At 47.7% G+C, this 19217-nt stretch overlaps 2 protein-coding genes across 2 annotated transcripts in view; both read right to left on the bottom strand.

Moving 5' to 3' along the window:
- Positions 1-440: 440 nt before the first annotated feature.
- Positions 441-6283, bottom strand: gal3st1a (galactose-3-O-sulfotransferase 1a). The gene is made up of 3 exons (XM_030370703.1): positions 6096-6283; positions 2734-2873; positions 441-1928 (listed from the first exon to the last, which is right to left on the bottom strand). Exons 1-3 carry the CDS (start codon positions 6120-6122, stop codon positions 782-784), a joined length of 1314 nt encoding a protein of 437 aa, XP_030226563.1. The 5' UTR covers positions 6123-6283; the 3' UTR covers positions 441-781.
- A 1695-nt stretch (positions 6284-7978) lies between these two features.
- The window catches only part of pes (pescadillo), an 11302-nt gene continuing 63 nt past the window's right edge, over positions 7979-19217 (bottom strand). Inside the window, exons 1-15 of the mRNA XM_030370838.1 lie at positions 19107-19217; positions 18848-18927; positions 18258-18411; positions 17916-18025; positions 16263-16434; positions 15697-15786; positions 15212-15328; positions 14577-14657; positions 11396-11485; positions 10758-10888; positions 10308-10433; positions 9370-9554; positions 8960-9102; positions 8712-8879; positions 7979-8271 (exon numbers count right to left, since the gene is read on the bottom strand). The exon at positions 19107-19217 is cut by the window's right edge and continues 63 nt beyond it. Of these exons, the coding sequence (XP_030226698.1) occupies positions 8191-8271; positions 8712-8879; positions 8960-9102; positions 9370-9554; positions 10308-10433; positions 10758-10888; positions 11396-11485; positions 14577-14657; positions 15212-15328; positions 15697-15786; positions 16263-16434; positions 17916-18025; positions 18258-18411; positions 18848-18927; positions 19107-19130 (1752 nt within the window). The 5' untranslated portion in view covers positions 19131-19217 and the 3' untranslated portion in view covers positions 7979-8190. The remainder of the gene's footprint in view (positions 8272-8711; positions 8880-8959; positions 9103-9369; positions 9555-10307; positions 10434-10757; positions 10889-11395; positions 11486-14576; positions 14658-15211; positions 15329-15696; positions 15787-16262; positions 16435-17915; positions 18026-18257; positions 18412-18847; positions 18928-19106) is intronic.

Below are 19217 nucleotides of genomic sequence, written 5' to 3'. Positions count from 1 at the left end.
CCTGTGACGGACGATGCTGGTGATTCCATTGGCTGCCAGCAGAGCGATTGAGAGATAGGGTTGAGTCATTGAGCTCTGTCATGCTCATCCGTTTATTCTAATGGTTGTTTTGCACTTTAAATAATGTTATGTGTTGTGATTGACTTTTGATGGTCTTGTTTGGTCCTGGAGAAACGTTCTAGTTCAGATATGTTTTGGATAAAAAAAATAAAAATATCTGATGTGCTTCAACAGTTTGTATGACAGTAAAATATTGACATATTTATTATTGGTTATAAGAGTAGTTATGGAGAGTGTGTGTGTGTGTGTGTGTGTGTGTGTGTGTGTGTGTGTGTGTGTGTGTGTGTGTGTGTGTGTGTGTGTGTGTGTGTGTGTGTGTGTGTGTGAGAGAGTGTGTGTGTGTGTGTGTGTACCATTGCAGTTCAAATAATGAAAATAAACTCAGAACATAAAAGTTGTATTATTCAACTGCATACATTGACAATAATATAGAGTCAACCTCCCTCACATATGAAATTATGTGTTTCAAAATTCTTAAGATTGTCTGATGGTCAATATCGTTTTTACAAGCGTCCATCAGATATATTACACATGGCAAAAATATACAAATATTTACAAACAAGAGGAGCCTCTTCTTCAGTAGGTACGGTCACAGTAAGACGATGGACGTGACCCAGACTAAAGACAAACAAAACAATAGTTTGCACAGCTCTCCCACACCCTCCACTGTTTCATTGTTTTAATAGCACTGTAATGGTCCTCTCCCAGTCTGCGTAGCGGGTCACCAGTTAATGACGTCTCTGACGTGACCCCACAGCTTGGTGATCCACAGGTTGACTCCCATCTCCGTCAGATACTGTAACTCTGGCATCAGCATCTTGCGGCACACCTTGCGATGCCTCTTGTCCACGTTCTTCTTCAGGTTGTAGCCCATGATGGACTTCTCCCCGATGGGCTGCCAGGGCAGCATGTCCTTCTCCTGAATGCGGGTGGCCTCCACGGCATGGCCCCCCTCGATGCAGAGGGCCGCCATCTCGGCGTTCCTCCGTCGGAGCTCCTCCACGTCCTCCGCCATACGCTGGCGTCCGTACGCGTCCACTTTCCTCCAGAAGGTGGCGTTGAAGTGCTGGTAGAGCTTCCAGTCCACGGCGTTCCACTCCAGGGCTTTTGCCCTCAGCTCGGGCTCCAGCTTGGACACCGTGGAGCCCTTCCTCTCGTTGAGCCTGAAGAAGAGCAGGTCCTCTGTCTCCCAGCAGAGGGCGTCCTTCAGCAGGATGAGCGACTCCTCAAAGTGCTCCGCCAGCATGACCAGGTGGAAGCGGTCGGCGATGGCCCGGATGCCCTGGTCCACGCGCGGGTCTCCGGGCTCCAGGCCGTTGTCCTGCCCCAGGTCGAAGAACAGCAGGTTCTTCAGGTAGAAGGCGTTGAAGCCCTCGGGGTCGTAGTAGTGGTGAGGGTCACGCAGGAACTCCCGGAGCTTGTCCTCCCCGGGGATCTTCCAGGTCAGCGGGGCCGTGCGGCCGAAGTAGTGGAAGGAGGACTCGAATAGCTCGGCGGGGTCCCGCAGGATGGTCACGTAGGCCGTGTCGGCGGGCAGCAGCTTGGCCACCTCGGCGGCGTCGAAGCGCATGTGGTTACACACGATGTTGAAGCACATGCCGGGCTTGAAGTCCTTCACCTGCGAGCGCTGGAAGAACGCCGGGTAGAGGAAGTCGTTCCTGCTGCTGGGGAAGGCGAACTTGAGGCGGTGCTTCTCGCCGAAACGGAACAGGATGTTGATGAGCGTGCTGCTGGCGGTCTTATGGGTCTTCATGAACATGACGTCCACCTTGGGGCTGCAGAGGGGCGCGCCCGGCCGGGGGTCCGAGCCGTTGGTGGTCGGCGGCGAGTTGGCGGGGCGGTGGGCACAAGAGTAAGGAACAGGAACCCTGCAGAGAGAGACGAGACGAGGGCATCATGACGTTCCCCATCCATCAGACCAGCGCGTTCAATCTGAGGAGAGTCTGAGTCTAAAGCCCATATGGGGTGAAGCGCTCAGTGAGTCTGCTCTGATTGACTGCCGCTGTATGGGACTATTTCCATTTTAGACTTTAGCTTGCGGCTTCTCTGCCTTGATTGGTCCAGGATATCAATCTTTCATGGCCATCATAAGGATGTACACACTGCTATCATGGGTGACCCACAGGTGTGTGACGCAGCACTCCTCAGAGGCAGGAAAACAGAGGGAGGGAGGGAGGAGGGAGGGAGGGAGGGAGAGAGGGAGGGAGGAGGGAGGGGGGGAGGGAGGGAGGGAGGGAGGGAGGGAGGGAGGGAGAGAGGGAGGAGGGAGGGAGGGAGAGAGGGAGGGAGGAGGGAGGGAGGGAGGAGGGAGGGAGCAGGGACATTACTAGGATTCGGCCTCTATACACATCTCGAATTCTACGAGCAGAAGCTTTAATAGTGTCGTGAAAATGTAATACATTAATAAAATATGATCTTAATTATATGATGTTAACAACTGAAGCGGCTTAAATATGGTTGTGTCATCAATAAGGTCCTCACAAAGGTCCACGGACTCCTCTTTGTAGTGGGAAAGGCCTCCTGGTCTCAGTATCATCCTCTAGTTACGATAGGTGCTTTTTTAAATTCAAATTATCAAAAGTAAATACATGAATCCTGTTTATTTGTGTATTTTAAGATTCTGCCGCAGTGAATCCTGCGTGTGTTTGCCGTGTGAACCGGGAGGACTCTTACTCTGGGAAGGTGCCGCGGTCCTGCAGAGAGGAGAGGCAGTAGAGCAGGATCATGCAGCTGGTGAGCAGAGTGCCCAGGACCAAGCCCTTGCACATCGACCTCCATTGTCTTCCTTGCTTGCCGACCATGATCCAAATTACCTTCGAAGACACGGAACACAAGACAACATCAGGAGAAGAAGAAGGAGATTTACACCAACGCACGATTATCTTTGCAGGGGTGGGACCAATGAGGCAGCACTGTTTCTGAAAGAGTAGTGAGCCCATGGGTTCTGCAGGGGTCGGCTCACCAGACACCATGGCACCAGGCCTCAGGTCTGGATGTGATCCAAACACATTCGGAGAGGATCTTTTCTGTTTTCTGGAGCAGGGACAGTATAGGTGAGCCGAGATGGCGTGCCTTTTGAAACAGTCACTTCAGGGTGACCCCTACTGGGTTCTCTGTCCACCGGCCCCAGACTGAATAATGTATCTGTGTGTAAAGCGATCCTGTTCGGGCGCCAGTCGGCCTTCTGGTCTGGTAATAGGATGACCTCGTCTCTCGTAACAGATTCTCCTCCTCATAACGATTGAGACCTCATATGTCCAAGAAAGTGTTCTATCTGGTTGGGTTGGGAACTGGGGTAAGAGAGAGATCCAGAGCAGATAGCAATGAAGAGCCTCATCCTCGCTAGATGTTACTGGGACAGATTATAGTCTAAAGATGGTCTAATACAGGGGTTGGAAATACTTTTCTAACACAATTTTTTTCCGCTGTCTGTCTTTCATTTGAATGCTCTGAAGTGACAATGAACCCCTTTGTAGATTGTATATGGTACAAAGAAAATAACCAATTATTGAGAAATGGTCCTGTGTTTTAACATGCATTCAGTGGAAAGCTAATTGCTTTCTGCATACATGCTTCTCTTGGGAATCAAACCTGCGTCAGGCAGGTGTCAGGTATAAATGATATTCTACCACTCACTTCAGCTGACATTGCTAACCTTTGGCATATCATTCAGTAGTCATGATAAATGGATTCAGATTTAGTGTTTCAATGATGATGACCTTATAAATTATGAAACACTGCTATCCCCTACATGAAAAATACACATGCTGCTTTGAATAAAAATCATCAATATTGATATCGGTGAATCTGGTCCTGTGTTACTTCATATCGGATCGAAACCACATTTTGCAGTATGGGCCAGTATGGCCCCCACCCCAGAGGATTAAAAATACACCTTATCAACAGGTAGGGTCACTGTTCATCGTTGAGCATATCGGAAGCATCACAGTGGTTCCCTGGCGCCTCATTAGCCGCGTTTACACATGGCACATCTGATACGCATGGATTTCGATGCGGAAGAGATCTGTGCCTAAAATGTGATCGGAATGTACTGAATGCATGGCAGTAACAAAAGTTCTCCGTTATGTCTCTCGCGCACACCTGATACATCTCTGGACCGGCGGCGACATAATGGACGTCTTATCACTATTAGGCATTGTGAATTTGATTTTAATGAATGCACAGCAGGAGAGAGCTTTTCTCTGCCTGCTCTTTCAATTAAGAAGGAGGACAGCACAGCTCAGGCCCGGTTCCAGAACAGAATGCCTTGGGGTGCATCTGAGATTACAGGGGGTGCACCAGTACTATACTAAAACCAGCTACCCAGCTTCAGTTCAGACTTCGCTTTTTTACACACAGGCCTTTCTACCATAGACAAGCACTTCTGCGTAGTTCTACTGACATGTTGGGACAACAATCATTTACTGTGCTTAAAAGATGGTATCATATCATGTCTTGTGATGTGGAGAACATTTCAGCTGCAACATTAGCTTATTGATATCTTAGATAGCTTTGAATATGAGATAGGTTTTTGATATGTGTGATGTGTGAGGTGTAAAAAAGAACCGAATTCTCGGAAAAAACATGTGACTGCAATTCAAATATAACGTTTATTTTTTATAAATTGTGGCAGGATATTTCGAGTGTGTTATTGCTTTAAACAACAGTTATACTAGTAAATGTACTGTTAATAATAATGATTGACAATAGATTGTGATTTGTTTGTTTATTTAATCATATAAACGAATGAAATTGCTTCCAGCAACAAAAATAGATCCCCATTCCCCACTGAGCGGACTGTTGCCAAGCAACATATAAACAAAACACCATACATAAATGCGGAGATATTTTGTCAGTTTGGTGAACAGTCAGAGTGATGTTGGACGCTCGCTCATATCTCAACGGTATTCAATGGATATTGTCACAAGTTTAATTACAATTTGTTTTGTGAACAAGTATTTTATTATTTTTATCATATTTATAAAAAAAAAAAACTTTTTTATTTTATTTATTTTTTTCAATTGAGGGTGCAAACAATTTTTTTGGGGGTGCAATGCATGCTTATGCACCCCCGTAGAACCGGGCCTGGCACAGCTACGTCCGATCTTTATATTTACCCCCACCCTCCGCCGCAAACAAGAGGAATTTGAATGCGAGTCCGCAGCCAAGACTGGTGGGAGAGAGCGTCTCTTAAGTTAGAAGTATTTTAACGTCCAGCCTGCAAAAGTAGGCCCGCCGCTCCCTATACGCAGAGTACGCAGAGTGCGGCACCAAGTAGGAGGGGGGCACCAAAAATTAAGGTTTGTAAAAAATAAAAAAATAAAAAAAAAACATTAATGAATTAAAAAAATATGTAAATTAGTTATGAAGAGGCCCACCGTTGTTTGTTCTTAATTGGTTAACCATCACTCAATTTCGGCAAATTATGTTTTTAGCTAATAAAAACATATAATTTTTGTTTTGAGTAAATGAGTAGTAGCCTACTCATTTACAGTTATCTCAGTTATCTCGGACGCGCGTGGAAACTACGATACGCGACGCGAACGCGTCATTAATAAACACCCATGTCCCGTCGCTTAGCAACTGGACACGCTTACCGGACTACTTACGGAGTTGTAACAACAGCGGTCAAGTTCAGTGTGCATAAAAGTACCGACGGAGCTCAGTGGACCAATTGCAAACTACTGCAGCTGCTCTAAATTAAACCCCAATCTATTCGGAATAAGTGTATACATGTCGATTAAAACGGACTACACCACCTCTTCTATTCGGCATAGGATTCTATGCCGAACAGATAATTGTATTCCGAATGAGGCGTAGATATGATCATTTTCTATCCCGCATAGAAATCTATGCGGATCAGATGTGTCCATGTAAACAATGTAGTCCTATACTTACTGTAGTTTATGATTATACCTACATTGATTTTTGTCTAGTCCTACAACTTCTAATGTCAAAGAGAATCAGAAGCAAATGTCTTGTAGACCTAAATTCAACTCATTGTTATCAGAGTAAACTCTTCAGAAGACTCTTACCTTCTTGAGTAGGTCCAACCGAAACATTTGTTCATTCTGAAGTGGAGATGCTTCAATCTTCAGTATTTAAATAACCAACTTTAGACCAATAGTCCACCCTAGTCCAACACTTTCCTCAAACCGACAGAGATCAATCCTACTGGCAGCTCTCTCTCTCTCTCTCCCTCTCTTTCTCCCTCTCTCTTTCTCCCCCGCTCTCTCTCTCTCTCTCCCCCCCCCCGCCTCTCTCTATTCCTCTCCCTCACTCCCTCTCCCCCCCTCTCTCTCTCTCCCTCACTCTCTTCAACCGATGCTGGGGTCGTACGCACGCCGTTTAATTTGTCCTCAGCAGCAGGTAATTGTCAACCTGCTGAGAAGCACCGCGGGGAAGCTCATTTAGCCGCGCGTGACGTCAGTGATCTACTGCCGGGGGACTCATAACTCATAAAGGAGAAGGGGGGGGGGGGGGAGAGAGAGAGAGAGAGAGAGAGAGAGAGAGAGAGAGAGAGAGAGAGAGAGAGAGAGAGAGAGAGAAGACTCGAGGCAACAGATCCGCGTTCCAGAAGCCCATTCTGCGGGTCACACAGTGGGCCCATTGAGACACCGGAGTCTGTGCTGCAAGCTGATAGGAGTGTGTGCGTGTGCGTGTGCGTGTGTGCGCGGGGTGGGAAACATAATATAAAATGAATGATTACAGCGAGGCTAAGATACAAAAGGTTCAATTGTGACGCTGGTTCAATCCTTCTGCATTGTTTAAGCAGCGCTGTGAGAGCTCCAGGCCTCTATGGGGTCTTTATGAACTATGGAGCGCATGGTCGACCACGCAGGACGGCCCTGGTATACAAAGCGAGGGTATATCTGCGGTAGCGCTGGAAATGCCGTGGGGATATATTTGTATATACCACACACGCACATATACCTGCAGGCTGTGTGTTCATCGACTGACAGCCGGACGGACAGGATCCTCACTCTTTTGTCCGCAAATACAATCGGAAAGTAAACCTATGCTGCAGAATCGGGCTGTAAAGCCTCAGGCGCAAAACACGCAGTAAATTCTGATTGTTTTTTAAATTTAGCGATAGTTTCGGCGATTGGTTATGATTCAAGAAGTTGTAAAACAACGGTAATGTATTTAGACAAAGATGTAGGCTACACACGCACTCACGTGTTTAAAATATTTTTTAAGGGGTTCTACAACCCTCTAGGTCCCACTAGAAACATGAAAGCTGTGTGATGATTGAGACCGACGTTCTGCCCAGAGCAGGGAGGTCATCCATCCCAGGGGCGGGGGGGCTCCCACCAGCTTGCAGAGTCCATCTCGCCCTAGCTGCCAGGGTGCAGCAATATGTGTTCATAAAGTCTCAGGGCTGCTGGTCCAGTGTGCACCCTGGTCGTCCTGGCGGCCCGGCGGAGGGGCTGGGGCCGGGGAGGCATGCGGCCGGCCGCCCCTGCTGTACCACGGAGCGGCAGCAACACTGGGCCCATTGTGGGCCCGGCGCGCACCCGGTGCCAGGCCGAGCCCCGGACTGCTCAGAGAAGTGGAATGCAAATGCGAGTGGGGAGGAGGGGGGGCGCGGGTCGCGGGGTGAGGGGAGGGTCATCCAGTGATGTAAGCCCCCCCCCCCCCCCAGCAACAGCACATGGAGTCAGCGCTTTGACGTCAGCGACGCCCACATCCGGCCCGCCGGGCATCAGAACAATCCCCCCCCCCCCCCCCCCTCCGACCCCCAGTGGACCGTCCCTCACTCCGCCCAGCCCGAGTGCGGTCGCTTGAACACTTTGTTCCGGAAGCTTCCACCTCCAGGACATGGCGTTCTCCTCGCTGTGGGAGCTCCCATCAGCGCGTTGAGTGGGTAAAGTGATGACATCTACAATCTCCTTTGAGTGGGCATGAACAGGCCACATACTTATTAAGTCTTTTATTTTACAGAGCAACACGTAAAGTATACAACAGCTTAAAATAAGTAGGAAATAGAGAGTTCAAACAAACAAAGAGGAAGTGATGTCACACTCGCCAACACTTCCACTCCCGCCCCCTCGGCGGAGCGGTCTGCCCTGGGACCCGTCGACCGCGGCCCCGTGATGCCCGCTGGGGGACGGGCGCACACACACACCGCTACTGCTTCTTGGCCTTCTTCTTCTTGTCTGTCTTGCTGGCGTCGTCGTGGGCCTTCCTCTTGGCGGTCAGCTTGTTCGCCTGTAATGGGAAACAACAATTTAGATATACCGTCCCAGACCAATGAATAAACACTAATAACCCTTCAGATATACCGTCCCAGATCAATGAATAGACACTAATAACCCTTTAGATATACCGTCCCAGATCAATGAATAAACACTAATAACCCCTTAGATATACCGTCCCAGATCAATGAATAAACACTAATAACCCTTTAGATATACCGTCCCAGACCAATGAATAAACACTAATAACCGTAGTACCATTTGTTTTTGTGTACGCTCGGAGCGTAGGCTGTCTACAGAGAACTGTTTTTTTGACAGCCCTGCCTATTGGGCGGGCAGCTCGCGGATCGTGAGGAACCATCAGATGATTTGATCATTTTATATTTCGGCCTGAATCACTGATAAAAACGTTAACAAGCCGAGTGGTGAGATCTGGTCTCTCGTGGGACTCACCTCGCGGACTTTGCGTTTCTTCCCGAACATGATCTTGTCGTAGAGGTACTTCTCCTTCTTCTTCATCATCATGATGGCCAGACGCTTCTCCTCCGCCTTCTCCTCCTGCTCCAGCCGCCCGCGGTCCTCCTTCTTCACCTTGCCGGGGGTCACCTTCACTGAGAGCGACTGTAGGAGCAGAGGTCAGAGGTCAGGCCCAGGTCAGAGGTCGGGTTCAGAGCGTGAGGCCGGCCTCGGAGCAGCCTTACCTTGCCCTGGGACCGCTGCGTCTCCATCTTCTTCAGATTCTGTTCATCTTCCTTCTCCTCCTCTTCCTCTTCCTCCTCCTCTTCCTCCTCCTCCTCGTCTTCGTCATCATCATCTTCGTCGTCTTCCTCATCCTCATCTTGCACTAGAATTGAAAAAAAATCTGTTAGCTAGGTCTCCATGGTACCCAACCCCTCACTACAGACTCAGAGGACAGGTGTGTCAATCAGCCAACCCATCAGCCAATCAGCCAATCAGCGGAGCCGTCTCTCCCTTAAGGTGTGACCCCATCAGCCAATCAGTAGAGCTGGCTAATGTGACCCATCAGCCAATCAGCGGAGCCGTCTCCCCCTCCATGTGTGACCCATCAGCCAATCAGGGCAGCCCCCTCCCCTCCAGGTGTGCTGCGTACCTATGGCCTCGCCCCGCTGCAGGGCCATGATCCTGAGCTTCTCCGGGGGGACGTAGTCTCCCTCCTTTTCCTCCACGAAGGGGGAGAGGTGGGGGGGCAGCGTGACCCCGAGGAAGTAGTCCTCCACCGGGAGGCAGATCTTTGAGTTGATGGAGTCGTAGACCCACTGGGGCTGGATGTAGTACCTGGAGCGGACACAAGGGGGCGCACCCTGGTTACTCAGGGCTAATACAGGAAGCATAGACCAATGACAACACAGGAAACACTCAATACAGGAAGCACTGACCCATAACAAAGGAAACACACAGACCAATAACACACCGGAAACACAATACAGGAAACACACGCAAACCAATAACACACAATACAGGAAACACACAGACCAATAACACACTGGAAACACACAATACAGGAAACACACTCACACTAATAACACACAATACAGGAAACACACAGACCAATAACAACACAGGAAACACACAGTACAGGAAACACACGCACACTAATAACACACAATACAGGAAACACACAGACCAATAACAACACAGGAAACACACAGTACAGGAAAACACACATACTAATAAGACACAAAACAGGAAACACACAGGCCAATAACAACACACAATACAAGAACATACAGGCTAGTAACTGGTTTGTGTGCTGAATTGTACACAAACATGGGCGACATATACCCATTATCACCATGCTGCTCTTGTTTGGCTTCATATCTTTTAAGGTAACCTCATCATTGTAATAGAAGGCTAACTTAGGAACCATGAAACACATTGACTGGTCTCCATAACATTATAACTCATTAACGAACCAAGAGCTATCCAGGGGAGACCCACTCTGTTGTCCTCAAAGTTGTCGGCGCAGCTCTGCGGGCCGCAGAGTTAGTCTGCTTCGAGTCGGCCGAACCCACAGGTGTGACGACTCACCTGTTGATGTACTGCTTCTCCATGTTGGGCCGGTCGGCGATGTGGTGGGTGATGGTCTCGTCCGTGACGTCGTACGCGGCGCCGATGCACAGAGACTTGTCCCAGGACACCTGCGCGCCGAAACACCTGGAGGCAGCAGGGGGCAGACACGTCGTCGTCTTACACTCGGTGCTTCAGCAGGACTCTGGGGTCTCACAGGTCGGAATACTAACAGCGTGCTGCACAAAAGGCTTTAAATCAGTCCGAGTTGTCCAACGAGTGGAACTTATCTAGGGCTAAAGCACAACTGAAATCAGTCTAATCAGTTCAACAAAAAGTGGCACTAGAAATATTTCTAAAGCCTTTCCAGCCTGCACATGTGACCTTCTGTCTGTGGTCCTGATGACGCTAGGGTTAAGAGTGTTAACGCGTGTCATCCTGACGGGCTCTCTTCAGTCGGCCCTCACCCACCTGAGGACGAAGGCCAGAGACTCTCTGGGCACTTCTCTGTTGACGAAGAACTTGAGGCCTTCGAAGAGCCTCCTCTGGGCCTCCTGCTCCTTGTGTTCCTTCTCCCTGGCCTCCATCTGCTCCACATCCTCCTGAAACACAAAGAGTCACCAGACACTCGGTTCAGAAGAGTTTAGAGAATCTTTGCTGCTGCAAAACGTATCGTCAGGACGACCAAAACAATAAGTCAGAGGCGCAGACGTTATGTTAGTGGAAGGAGATTCATGGAACTGAAGTGCAGAGAAGCTCAGAGTCTGTTCGCCGAGAGCCCCTCTGAAGCAACAACGCCTAGAACCAGATCCCCAAACGAGAGAGAGGGAGAGACATAAGGAGAGAGAGAGAGAGAGAGCGAGAGACATAAGGACAGAGAGAGAGCGAGAGAGCAGGAGAGAGAGACATAAGGTGAGAGAGAGAGAGAGAGAGCGAGAGACATAAGGACAGAGAGAGAGCGATAGACGTAAGGAGAGAGACATAAGGAGAGCGAGAGAGAGATAAGGAGAGCGAGAGACATAAGGACAGAGAGAGAGCGAGATAAGGAGAGAGAGACATAAGGAGAGCGAGAGAGAGCGAGAGAGCAGAGCTCAGCCTGGTGTCCTCACCCCCTCCACTGGGAAGTGGTCCATCTGTGCCTCGTCCTCCTCCACGGAGGAGACCACCCGGGCCAGGCAGGAGCTCAGCGCCGACAGTTTCTGCAACGCATCAGTTCAAGTTATTCATGTGTACACGCACACGCACGCACACACTACATGCTCTAAAACAGCGGTCCCCAACCACCGGGCCGCGGACCGGTACCGGGCCGCAGGACATTCCTAACCGGGCCGTAGTTTAACGAGGCTATGACATGACTAGAAAAAAAAAATAAAAATTCATGCATGCACACTTAACCTCTTAAACCCGAGCGCCCCCGGAGACGGGGGCAGCTGCGCCAACATGTGCTGTAAACAGCTGTAAACAACACCACCATGCTCCAACTATCCATGGTGCATACCCACGTAACGGGAAGAAGCTCGGCTAAAAGCCTATGATAACCATTTTTACCTAAACAAAACACAATTCTAACACCAAGCAACTAAATGAGCCCATAGCAAAACACGCAAAACGTGCATGCGCGCATACTGGCCGCCGCTGATTCATGCCACCCACACTATACGTCATATGAAAGCCGAGGCTCCGCAGATTCCAATGATATAACTTTCATCACTCTACGACGAAAACTCACTGAACTAGCAGCCAAAGAAGAGCAAAATAAACCAAACAAATAAAAAACGTTATACAGTGTTATACTTTTGAATGGCGAATGGTGTTTTTTTACATGGATTTGGGTCCCTCGATTTGACTGTCCCTCGACGCTATTGGCTCTGACGGTTCGGTAGAGGTGTCAATCATCCAAATTGACCAATGCAAACCCAAGATATCTTGGGTATATCCAGCAGTGGCATGACAGCCCTTAGTGTATATAGTTAGTTTTAGTTAGTTGCTGCCAGCGTGTTATATATATATATATATCTTTATCCCTAGTGATTGTAGTTTTTACCTTTGTTTTTAGAGTTTGGTTTTATTATATGTTGTTCTCAAATATATCTGCTCCAATTGGAGTCAAACTTAATTTTGATTGTATGGTTTTCTTTGACTGGGAAAATGTATAGAGGTCTGGGTGAATTTTCAAAACAAGTCAAAACTGTTGAATTTGGATGGAATGAATACCTATAGTGATATGTCACTGAAATAAAATTAGTTTTACAGTCTGGTACCTTAGAAAGGTCAAATGGCACTGATGGTGCCCCAAATGGCACCGTTTAGTCCGCCTAGACCTACCTGTACTAAAACCTCTCTAAAATCACTTTATTCACTTTATTAGCATTTAACCTGGAACAGGGTACTCATCAGATATTGTTATATGTTTCCCTAAAGGTTCTGGGCTACTATCCCATAGTTTCAAGGTGGTATTCACTCTAAATAATGTGTTTTCTCTAGGCAAAAATTTACATTTCTTACTATGTTCTAGCTGAATTAACTCTGACACAATAACATCTATATTGATTCTGACATTTCTGCAGCCACCTCACAGGTGCAGTGATGTTGATAGGTTATCAATGTAGTGAGTCCCCGGGACCCACAGGTGGCGAGTTGGGTGGGTCCCTGAGAAATTCAATGGGTCCCGAGTCGACTCCCCAGTTTAAAAAATGTGTTTCTTTTTTATTATTATTCTATTTCTTAAATTAAATTAATAGTGTTAAACTCCTTGATGGTGGTATGATATGGTTAGAGCTGGAGTACTCAACCGTTCATGTTTAACACTAGAAACGCCGGGCCATTTTTACCTACTCCTAGCGCCGCAAGAGGGGTCAAATGACCCCCAAGTCATTTTAATGAGGCTGTGCATTTGCACATAATGATCACTAGGTGGCGCCAATGAGCTATTACCGAGCGAGCGCCACATTTGTGTGTGTGTGTGTGTGTGTGTGTGTCACAAGCCTAGTCCTCACGATTTTGTCATAAATGTACATATATTCAATCAGAAGGATTGCAAAAAAATCCTGTTTGATTTGCTCATTCGACACGAATGAGCACAGCATCGAGCAGTGGAAACGTGGGTTTATTTACTATGAAGTTCGTATTTTTAATTGTTGAAATGAAATCAGCGGTGACGAGCTAGTTGTTTTGGTAGCGGCTAAATTAGCATGTCGCGATACTTTGTACAGGGGATCACGTCTGCGCCAAGTAGATGCTGTGATTAAACACGAGTTGTTTAATGTTCACAATGTATCGTTTTTCATGGGGAAAATGAGATGCGTCCCGGGACGCATGGATAGTGAGTTTAGTGCGTCCTTTCAGATTTTAATGCGTCAGGGACGCAGGACGCGTACCTAGCAACATCACTGCAGGTGTTACCTTCTTTTTGAAACAAACTTTGTTCATATAGCCCTTGTAGTTGTGGAGGCATACTCTATTCATTTTGGGCATGTCATTTCGGGCAGGAGGCCTGTGAAATAGGCCTAGGGCTTAACAGGTTAATAAACTCAATTTACTTTGCAATACTGTCACTCTTTTACATGCCATAAGTCTATATGCAGTTGTTAGATTGCATACAACATAACCCAACCCCCCCCCCCCCCCCCCCCGGTCCGCGAAACTTTTTGGAGAATCATACCGGTCCTTGATGCTGAAAAGGTTGGGGACCACTGCTCTAAAACACTCCACATTGATCAGAGATATAGCCCCATGTTACTGCAATCACAATTCTAAGGCCCAATCCCATTTCCACCCCTCCCCCCTTCCACCTTACCCCTTCAGAACGAGGGGGAGGGGAAGGGGTAAGGGGTAGAAATGGGATTGGGCCTAAATGACGTACTTTGACATAGTTTCCCACCGTATAAAAAGGTTTAGTGCTTCTTAGAAAGAGGCCGGCAGAAGCACATTCTAACAACCATGGGCAGCAGAGAAGGATATGATCGTTATATTAAACGTCATATATAATATCAACTTGAATACAGGCTCGAGGCCCACAAGGCAAACATTACATACAACACATTACATAAATATATAAAGGAAAGAAGAAAGGCCCTCATGCCAGTGTTCCCAGGTCTTAGAAGTGTACCTAACAGAGAACCATCATCTCACATCTTATGACAGATCTGCAACCAACAGTGGTGGGCAGTGATGGTCGACCCCTCAGACCAGCTGACCTCTGCGCCCCATGTGACCCCCGGACCCCGTCTCACCCCCAGGTGACCCCCGGACCCCGTCTAACCCCCGGGGGACCCCTGGAGCCCGTCTCACCTCCATGTAGCTCTCAGAGTCCAGGGCGTAGTCGCCGTCATCCTCCCCCTTCAGCAACGCCCCGCTGGCCTTGGAGTCCAACTGGAGACACGGAGAGAGGAGAAGAGAGGAGGAGAAGAGAGGAGGAGAGGAGGAGAGAGGAGGAGAAGAGAGGAGGAGAAGAGAGGAGGAGAAGAGAGGAGGAGAGAGGAGGAGAGAGGAGGAGAGAGGAGGAGAGGGGAGGAGAGAGGAGGACAGAGGAGGAGAGAGGAGGTCAGTGCTGCGCAGGAGGGAGCCTTAAAGGGGCGGCCCACAGGGTGGAGCCTTAAAGGGGCGGCCCACAGGTTGGAGCCTTACAGGGCCGGCACCAAGGGGATCAACAATGCAGTCAATAACACTTCACATTGACGTTTACATTCATGGCATATAGCAGACGCTTTTATCCAAAGCGACTTACAATAAGTACATTTGTCATGAAATGAAGAAATATTGCTGTGGGTACAGTGAGGATGTTCATAGAACCAAATGCAAAGCACTAACCATCGCTAGGTTAACCCATTCCCCGTGTACAACAGAGACAGCTAGGGTAAGATGCTGCATAACTAGGTACTATAACTAAATAGCTACACGTTTAGCGAGAACCAAGGGTCTCATACCTTGGGGGGGTACACCAGGTTGAGGGAGCTGTACAGGCGGAAGTTGATGAAGCCCATGAGAGTGGTGTACATCTCTGTGAAGGTGGCCATGACCCTGTAGTCCACGTCGGTGGGGTGCTGGAGGAGCAGAGACACAAACCCATCGTTACTCCACCTTCCAGAGGCAACGCCCGACGGTCACACTCCACACACGATAACAAACGCTCCTCAGTGTTAATAAACGCTTCAGCTCCCGACGAGCCGGCTGTCGCCCTGCATGGCTGGCACCGCCGTCGGTGTGTGAATGGGTTAATGAATGGGTGAATCTTAAGGCAATATTGTAAAGCGCTCTGAGTGGCTAGTGGTTAGAGAAGCACTGTACAAATGCAGTCCATTTACCACGAGGTCAACAGAAAGCGTCTATTCTGATGACCACGTGAAGACGGTTATCGAGGCCGGCGGAGCTCAGGACGTCAACAGGCTGCGGGACTTCAGGATGAACTTACGTCGTGGGAGAACTGGTAAGGCACCAGCCAGGTGATGGTCTGTCCCAGGACCTCGGCCTGGTAATAGATCCCCTTGATGGAGAGGAACACCTAGACAGGACCACAGGGAGTCAGGGGCTAGGGCTGCAGTCCACCGCTACCATGACAACAGAACCAACAGCCCAGTGGAACGCGGAGGCAGGGAACCTCATCCATCCTGACTGAGGGGAACGTCGGTCCCCACAGCAGTCCACCGCTACCATGACAACAGAACCAACAGCCCAGTGGAACGCGGAGGCAGGGAACCTCATCCATCCTGACTGAGGGGAACGTCGGTCCCCACAGCAGCATACAATCAAACTAAATATCGACAGGTTAAGAATGAATAAACTATCCACTTAAAAGATAAAGTGAAACTACTGTATTAATACTGATCAGGTCCCTAAATCCCAAATCCTGTTCTAGATGAAAGTTACTCCTTTCGAATCCTCTTAATGTTTAAAGTTAACACTGCCAAACAGACCGGACACACATTATGGTCATAAAAAAATGTAATAGTAGAGGGGGTACACTGTGGGGTGGGGTACCTTTTTGAGGGCGCGCGAGGTGATGACGTAGTTCATCCACTCCACGGTCAGCCGCCTGCACAGCTGGATGGTCTGGACGTGGCACTTGCCCGTGCGGGCGAAGGTGGAGAATAGGAAGCCCATGGAGAGGGCGTCGTCCACGTCACGGAGGGCGTCGATGAAGGTGGGGTACCTGGGGGCGCAGAGGCAGTCCGCCGTTGGAGCCAAGCTTGCAGTTTTATTTTATATAATAAATCACTTTCCTTTCTGATGTTCCCAGCTTGCTTTTGTGGTCATTTTAAGGGCATATCTTCTGATCGTAACGATAAAAGTGCGTATCACTTATCGAGAACCCAATCTTATAGAAGGAGACAACCATTCACCAACTAAAGATGAAATCTTAGTGCACACATGGAGAGGACCAGTAGTTTGAGGTCCTGTGTGTTCTCCAAGCTGTACCCTGGGTGTTCTCCAAGCTGTACCCCGGGTGTTCTCCATGCTGTACCCTGGGTGTTCTCCATGCTGTACCCTGGGTACATATGGCACGCGGAGTGCTTCTTTGCATTTCTGCTTTAAGGTTCATTTTAGAGCTGCTAAATTGATAAACAAATTTATAAAATCGATTACTAAAAGCGTTGGCAACGAATTTGGTCATCGATTCGTTGAGTCGCACGATACGTCACTCGTAGGCGCGGCACAGTTTACAGCCAGCCGCCGACAGGTTGGTTCACGCACGCCCACAGCGAGCTTTAGTGAGAGCGACCACAGCTTGTATTTTGGTCATATCTTAACACTGGACTGTAGGCCTGTATAAATTGTTGTACCTTCACTGTTTTTGGTTTAAAAAAACTCCTTCAACTCAGTATTAAAATTGGCAGGATATAGAGCTAGTTAGCTTAAAAAAAAGTCGCAAATAGTGTCAAATGTGATGTGTTGAGGTCGGCTCAGTAATGTGAATGATGCGTTCAAATGCAACTCAAAATAAAAAGAAAATTTGAGATTTTGGCGAAAACTTGGTTTCCAGCAATATAAAATAGATAGTAAAGATGGAATTATGACCTGTTTAACGTCCTATCGTGAACTATGATCATCTTATCAGCAATTAAAGCAATACAAGTTCTATTTAAAGGAGTCTCGAAAATGGTCTCCATATCAAAAAAAAAATCTTCTGTCATCTGAGAGAAATTAATATGATTTAATTTATTTTTCACCGTCAGTATTTACCGGTTAAAGAACTTATCGGTTGACCGGTTAACCATGGACATCCCATATATATATATATATATATATATATATATATATATATATATATATCATTTTTTTTGTGTTATCCCAGTTATGTTTTTTTATCATTTAATATTACTTTCAATAGTTCCGGGACGTTGGAGCAATAACCTGGTGTTTTTACACTTCAGTCTGCACTGTGAATTTGAAGTAATGTTCAGTTTTTTAATAAAGATGGGCCCATTACAAATGTTTCTTTTTTTATAAGATTCATCGAAAAAATAATGGACAGATTAATCAATTATTCCGAGAATCGTTAGTTGCAGCCCTAGTTCACTTCATCACGTTGTTGTTGTTGTCCTTGTTCACCTAAAGTGCTCTTGCATCCCATTAATGACCGCAGCCCGTCGGCGCCCCCCTGTGGCGGCCGCCGGTAGCAGCAGCTCTCACCTCTCCTTGATGATGTGGTCCAGCTTGTAGACGGGCTTGTTGTCCTTCAGCCTGGTGACTCCGCTCCACTCAGACTTTCCGTACGCCTTCCGGAGTTTGCGGACAAAGATCTGAGGAAGAGACAAACCGGCACATGCCACCCAGATCACTTTAGCGAATTGGATAAAGTGTAAAGAAGCACATTAAATACATTAGCCCTCACTTTAATCTACCCTCCCTATCAAACGACATTAGTTGATACGTCCTACCAGCTCCTCCATACAAACACTGCCAATAGATCGGACCGTAGCAGAGTGAGTATCTGTGATACTGGTACCACGTATCCGTTACACCAACACACACCTTGTACTCTCTGAACTTGCCAACGATTGGCTCATGCAGCAGGAAGCGGATGTCCTTCATCAGGTAGAAGGTCCGGGGGGCCGTGGAGCCCCTGTTGACCTTCTTCTTGTGTTTGGGCTCATGGGGGTAGATGCCCTTCAGGATGCACAGGCGCCTGGGAACCGAGCGCATTAAACACAGATCACAGAGCCGTTAATATTACACATGGAATGATGTGTGCTGCAAAATACATGAGACTCACTTGTTCAGAGTTCACCCAGACTCTGCATAGCCTTACGCACTTATTGTATGTTGTACGTTTTGCACTTTAAAAGAGTACTGGGCATTGTGTAGCATCTTATCCCAGCTGTCTCTGTTGTGTACGGGGAATGGGTTAACCTAGTGATCGTTAGTGCTTGGCACTTGTTTCTATGAACATCCATACTGTACCGACAGAGATATGTTTTTTCTTTCTTCTGACAAATGTACGTAAGTCCCTTTTGATAAAATCGTCAGCTAAATGCCCTTAATGTAAATGTAGTTCTCTGTATGAATGGTCATGTGTGTGTATGCTGATCTCCGTGGTTGTGGAATGCCTCTCCTCTCAGTACCTGAAGTCGGCCAGGCTGAGCTGCAGCTTCTTGCGGGCTCTGTTCCTGGTGATGTAGTTGGTGGCCGCTCCCCTATCGAACTAAACACAACACCACATTACATTACAATACATTAGGACACACAAACCACAGAAACACACCTCAGGGGACCACAAACCCCGATGTGTGTGAATCCAGTTTCTCCACAACATGTGATGCTAACATTAGCTCCGGTGCTTAGGCCCTTTATAAGTATCTGCGGTTCACAGTTTGAACATACCTTTTTCTTTTGAACGCCTCCCATTTTCCAAACTGTTTGTACACCTAATAAAAATCCAAATTACTAATATATAAGTCGATTTTTAAATGTCAAGACGAGAATGCGGTGCCA

This window comes from Gadus morhua, chromosome 11 (genome assembly GCF_902167405.1).
Source record: "Gadus morhua chromosome 11, gadMor3.0, whole genome shotgun sequence".
Taxonomy (NCBI): domain Eukaryota; kingdom Metazoa; phylum Chordata; class Actinopteri; order Gadiformes; family Gadidae; genus Gadus; species Gadus morhua.
The sequence above is the reverse complement of the archived record's forward strand: the minus strand, read 5'-3'. Positions and strand labels throughout refer to the sequence as shown.

Bases quoted from the DNA above. Each gene is read 5' to 3' on its own strand.
- gal3st1a (XM_030370703.1), bottom strand. From the start codon at position 6,122: ATGTTTCGGTTGGACCTACTCAAGAAG. The intron at 2,874-6,095 runs GTAAGAGTCTTC...GTGTCTTCGAAG, and splicing joins GGTTGGACCTACTCAAGAAG to GTAATTTGGATCATGGTCGG. The intron at 1,929-2,733 runs GTAAGAGTCCTC...CTCTCTCTGCAG, and splicing joins GACCGCGGCACCTTCCCAGA to GGTTCCTGTTCCTTACTCTT.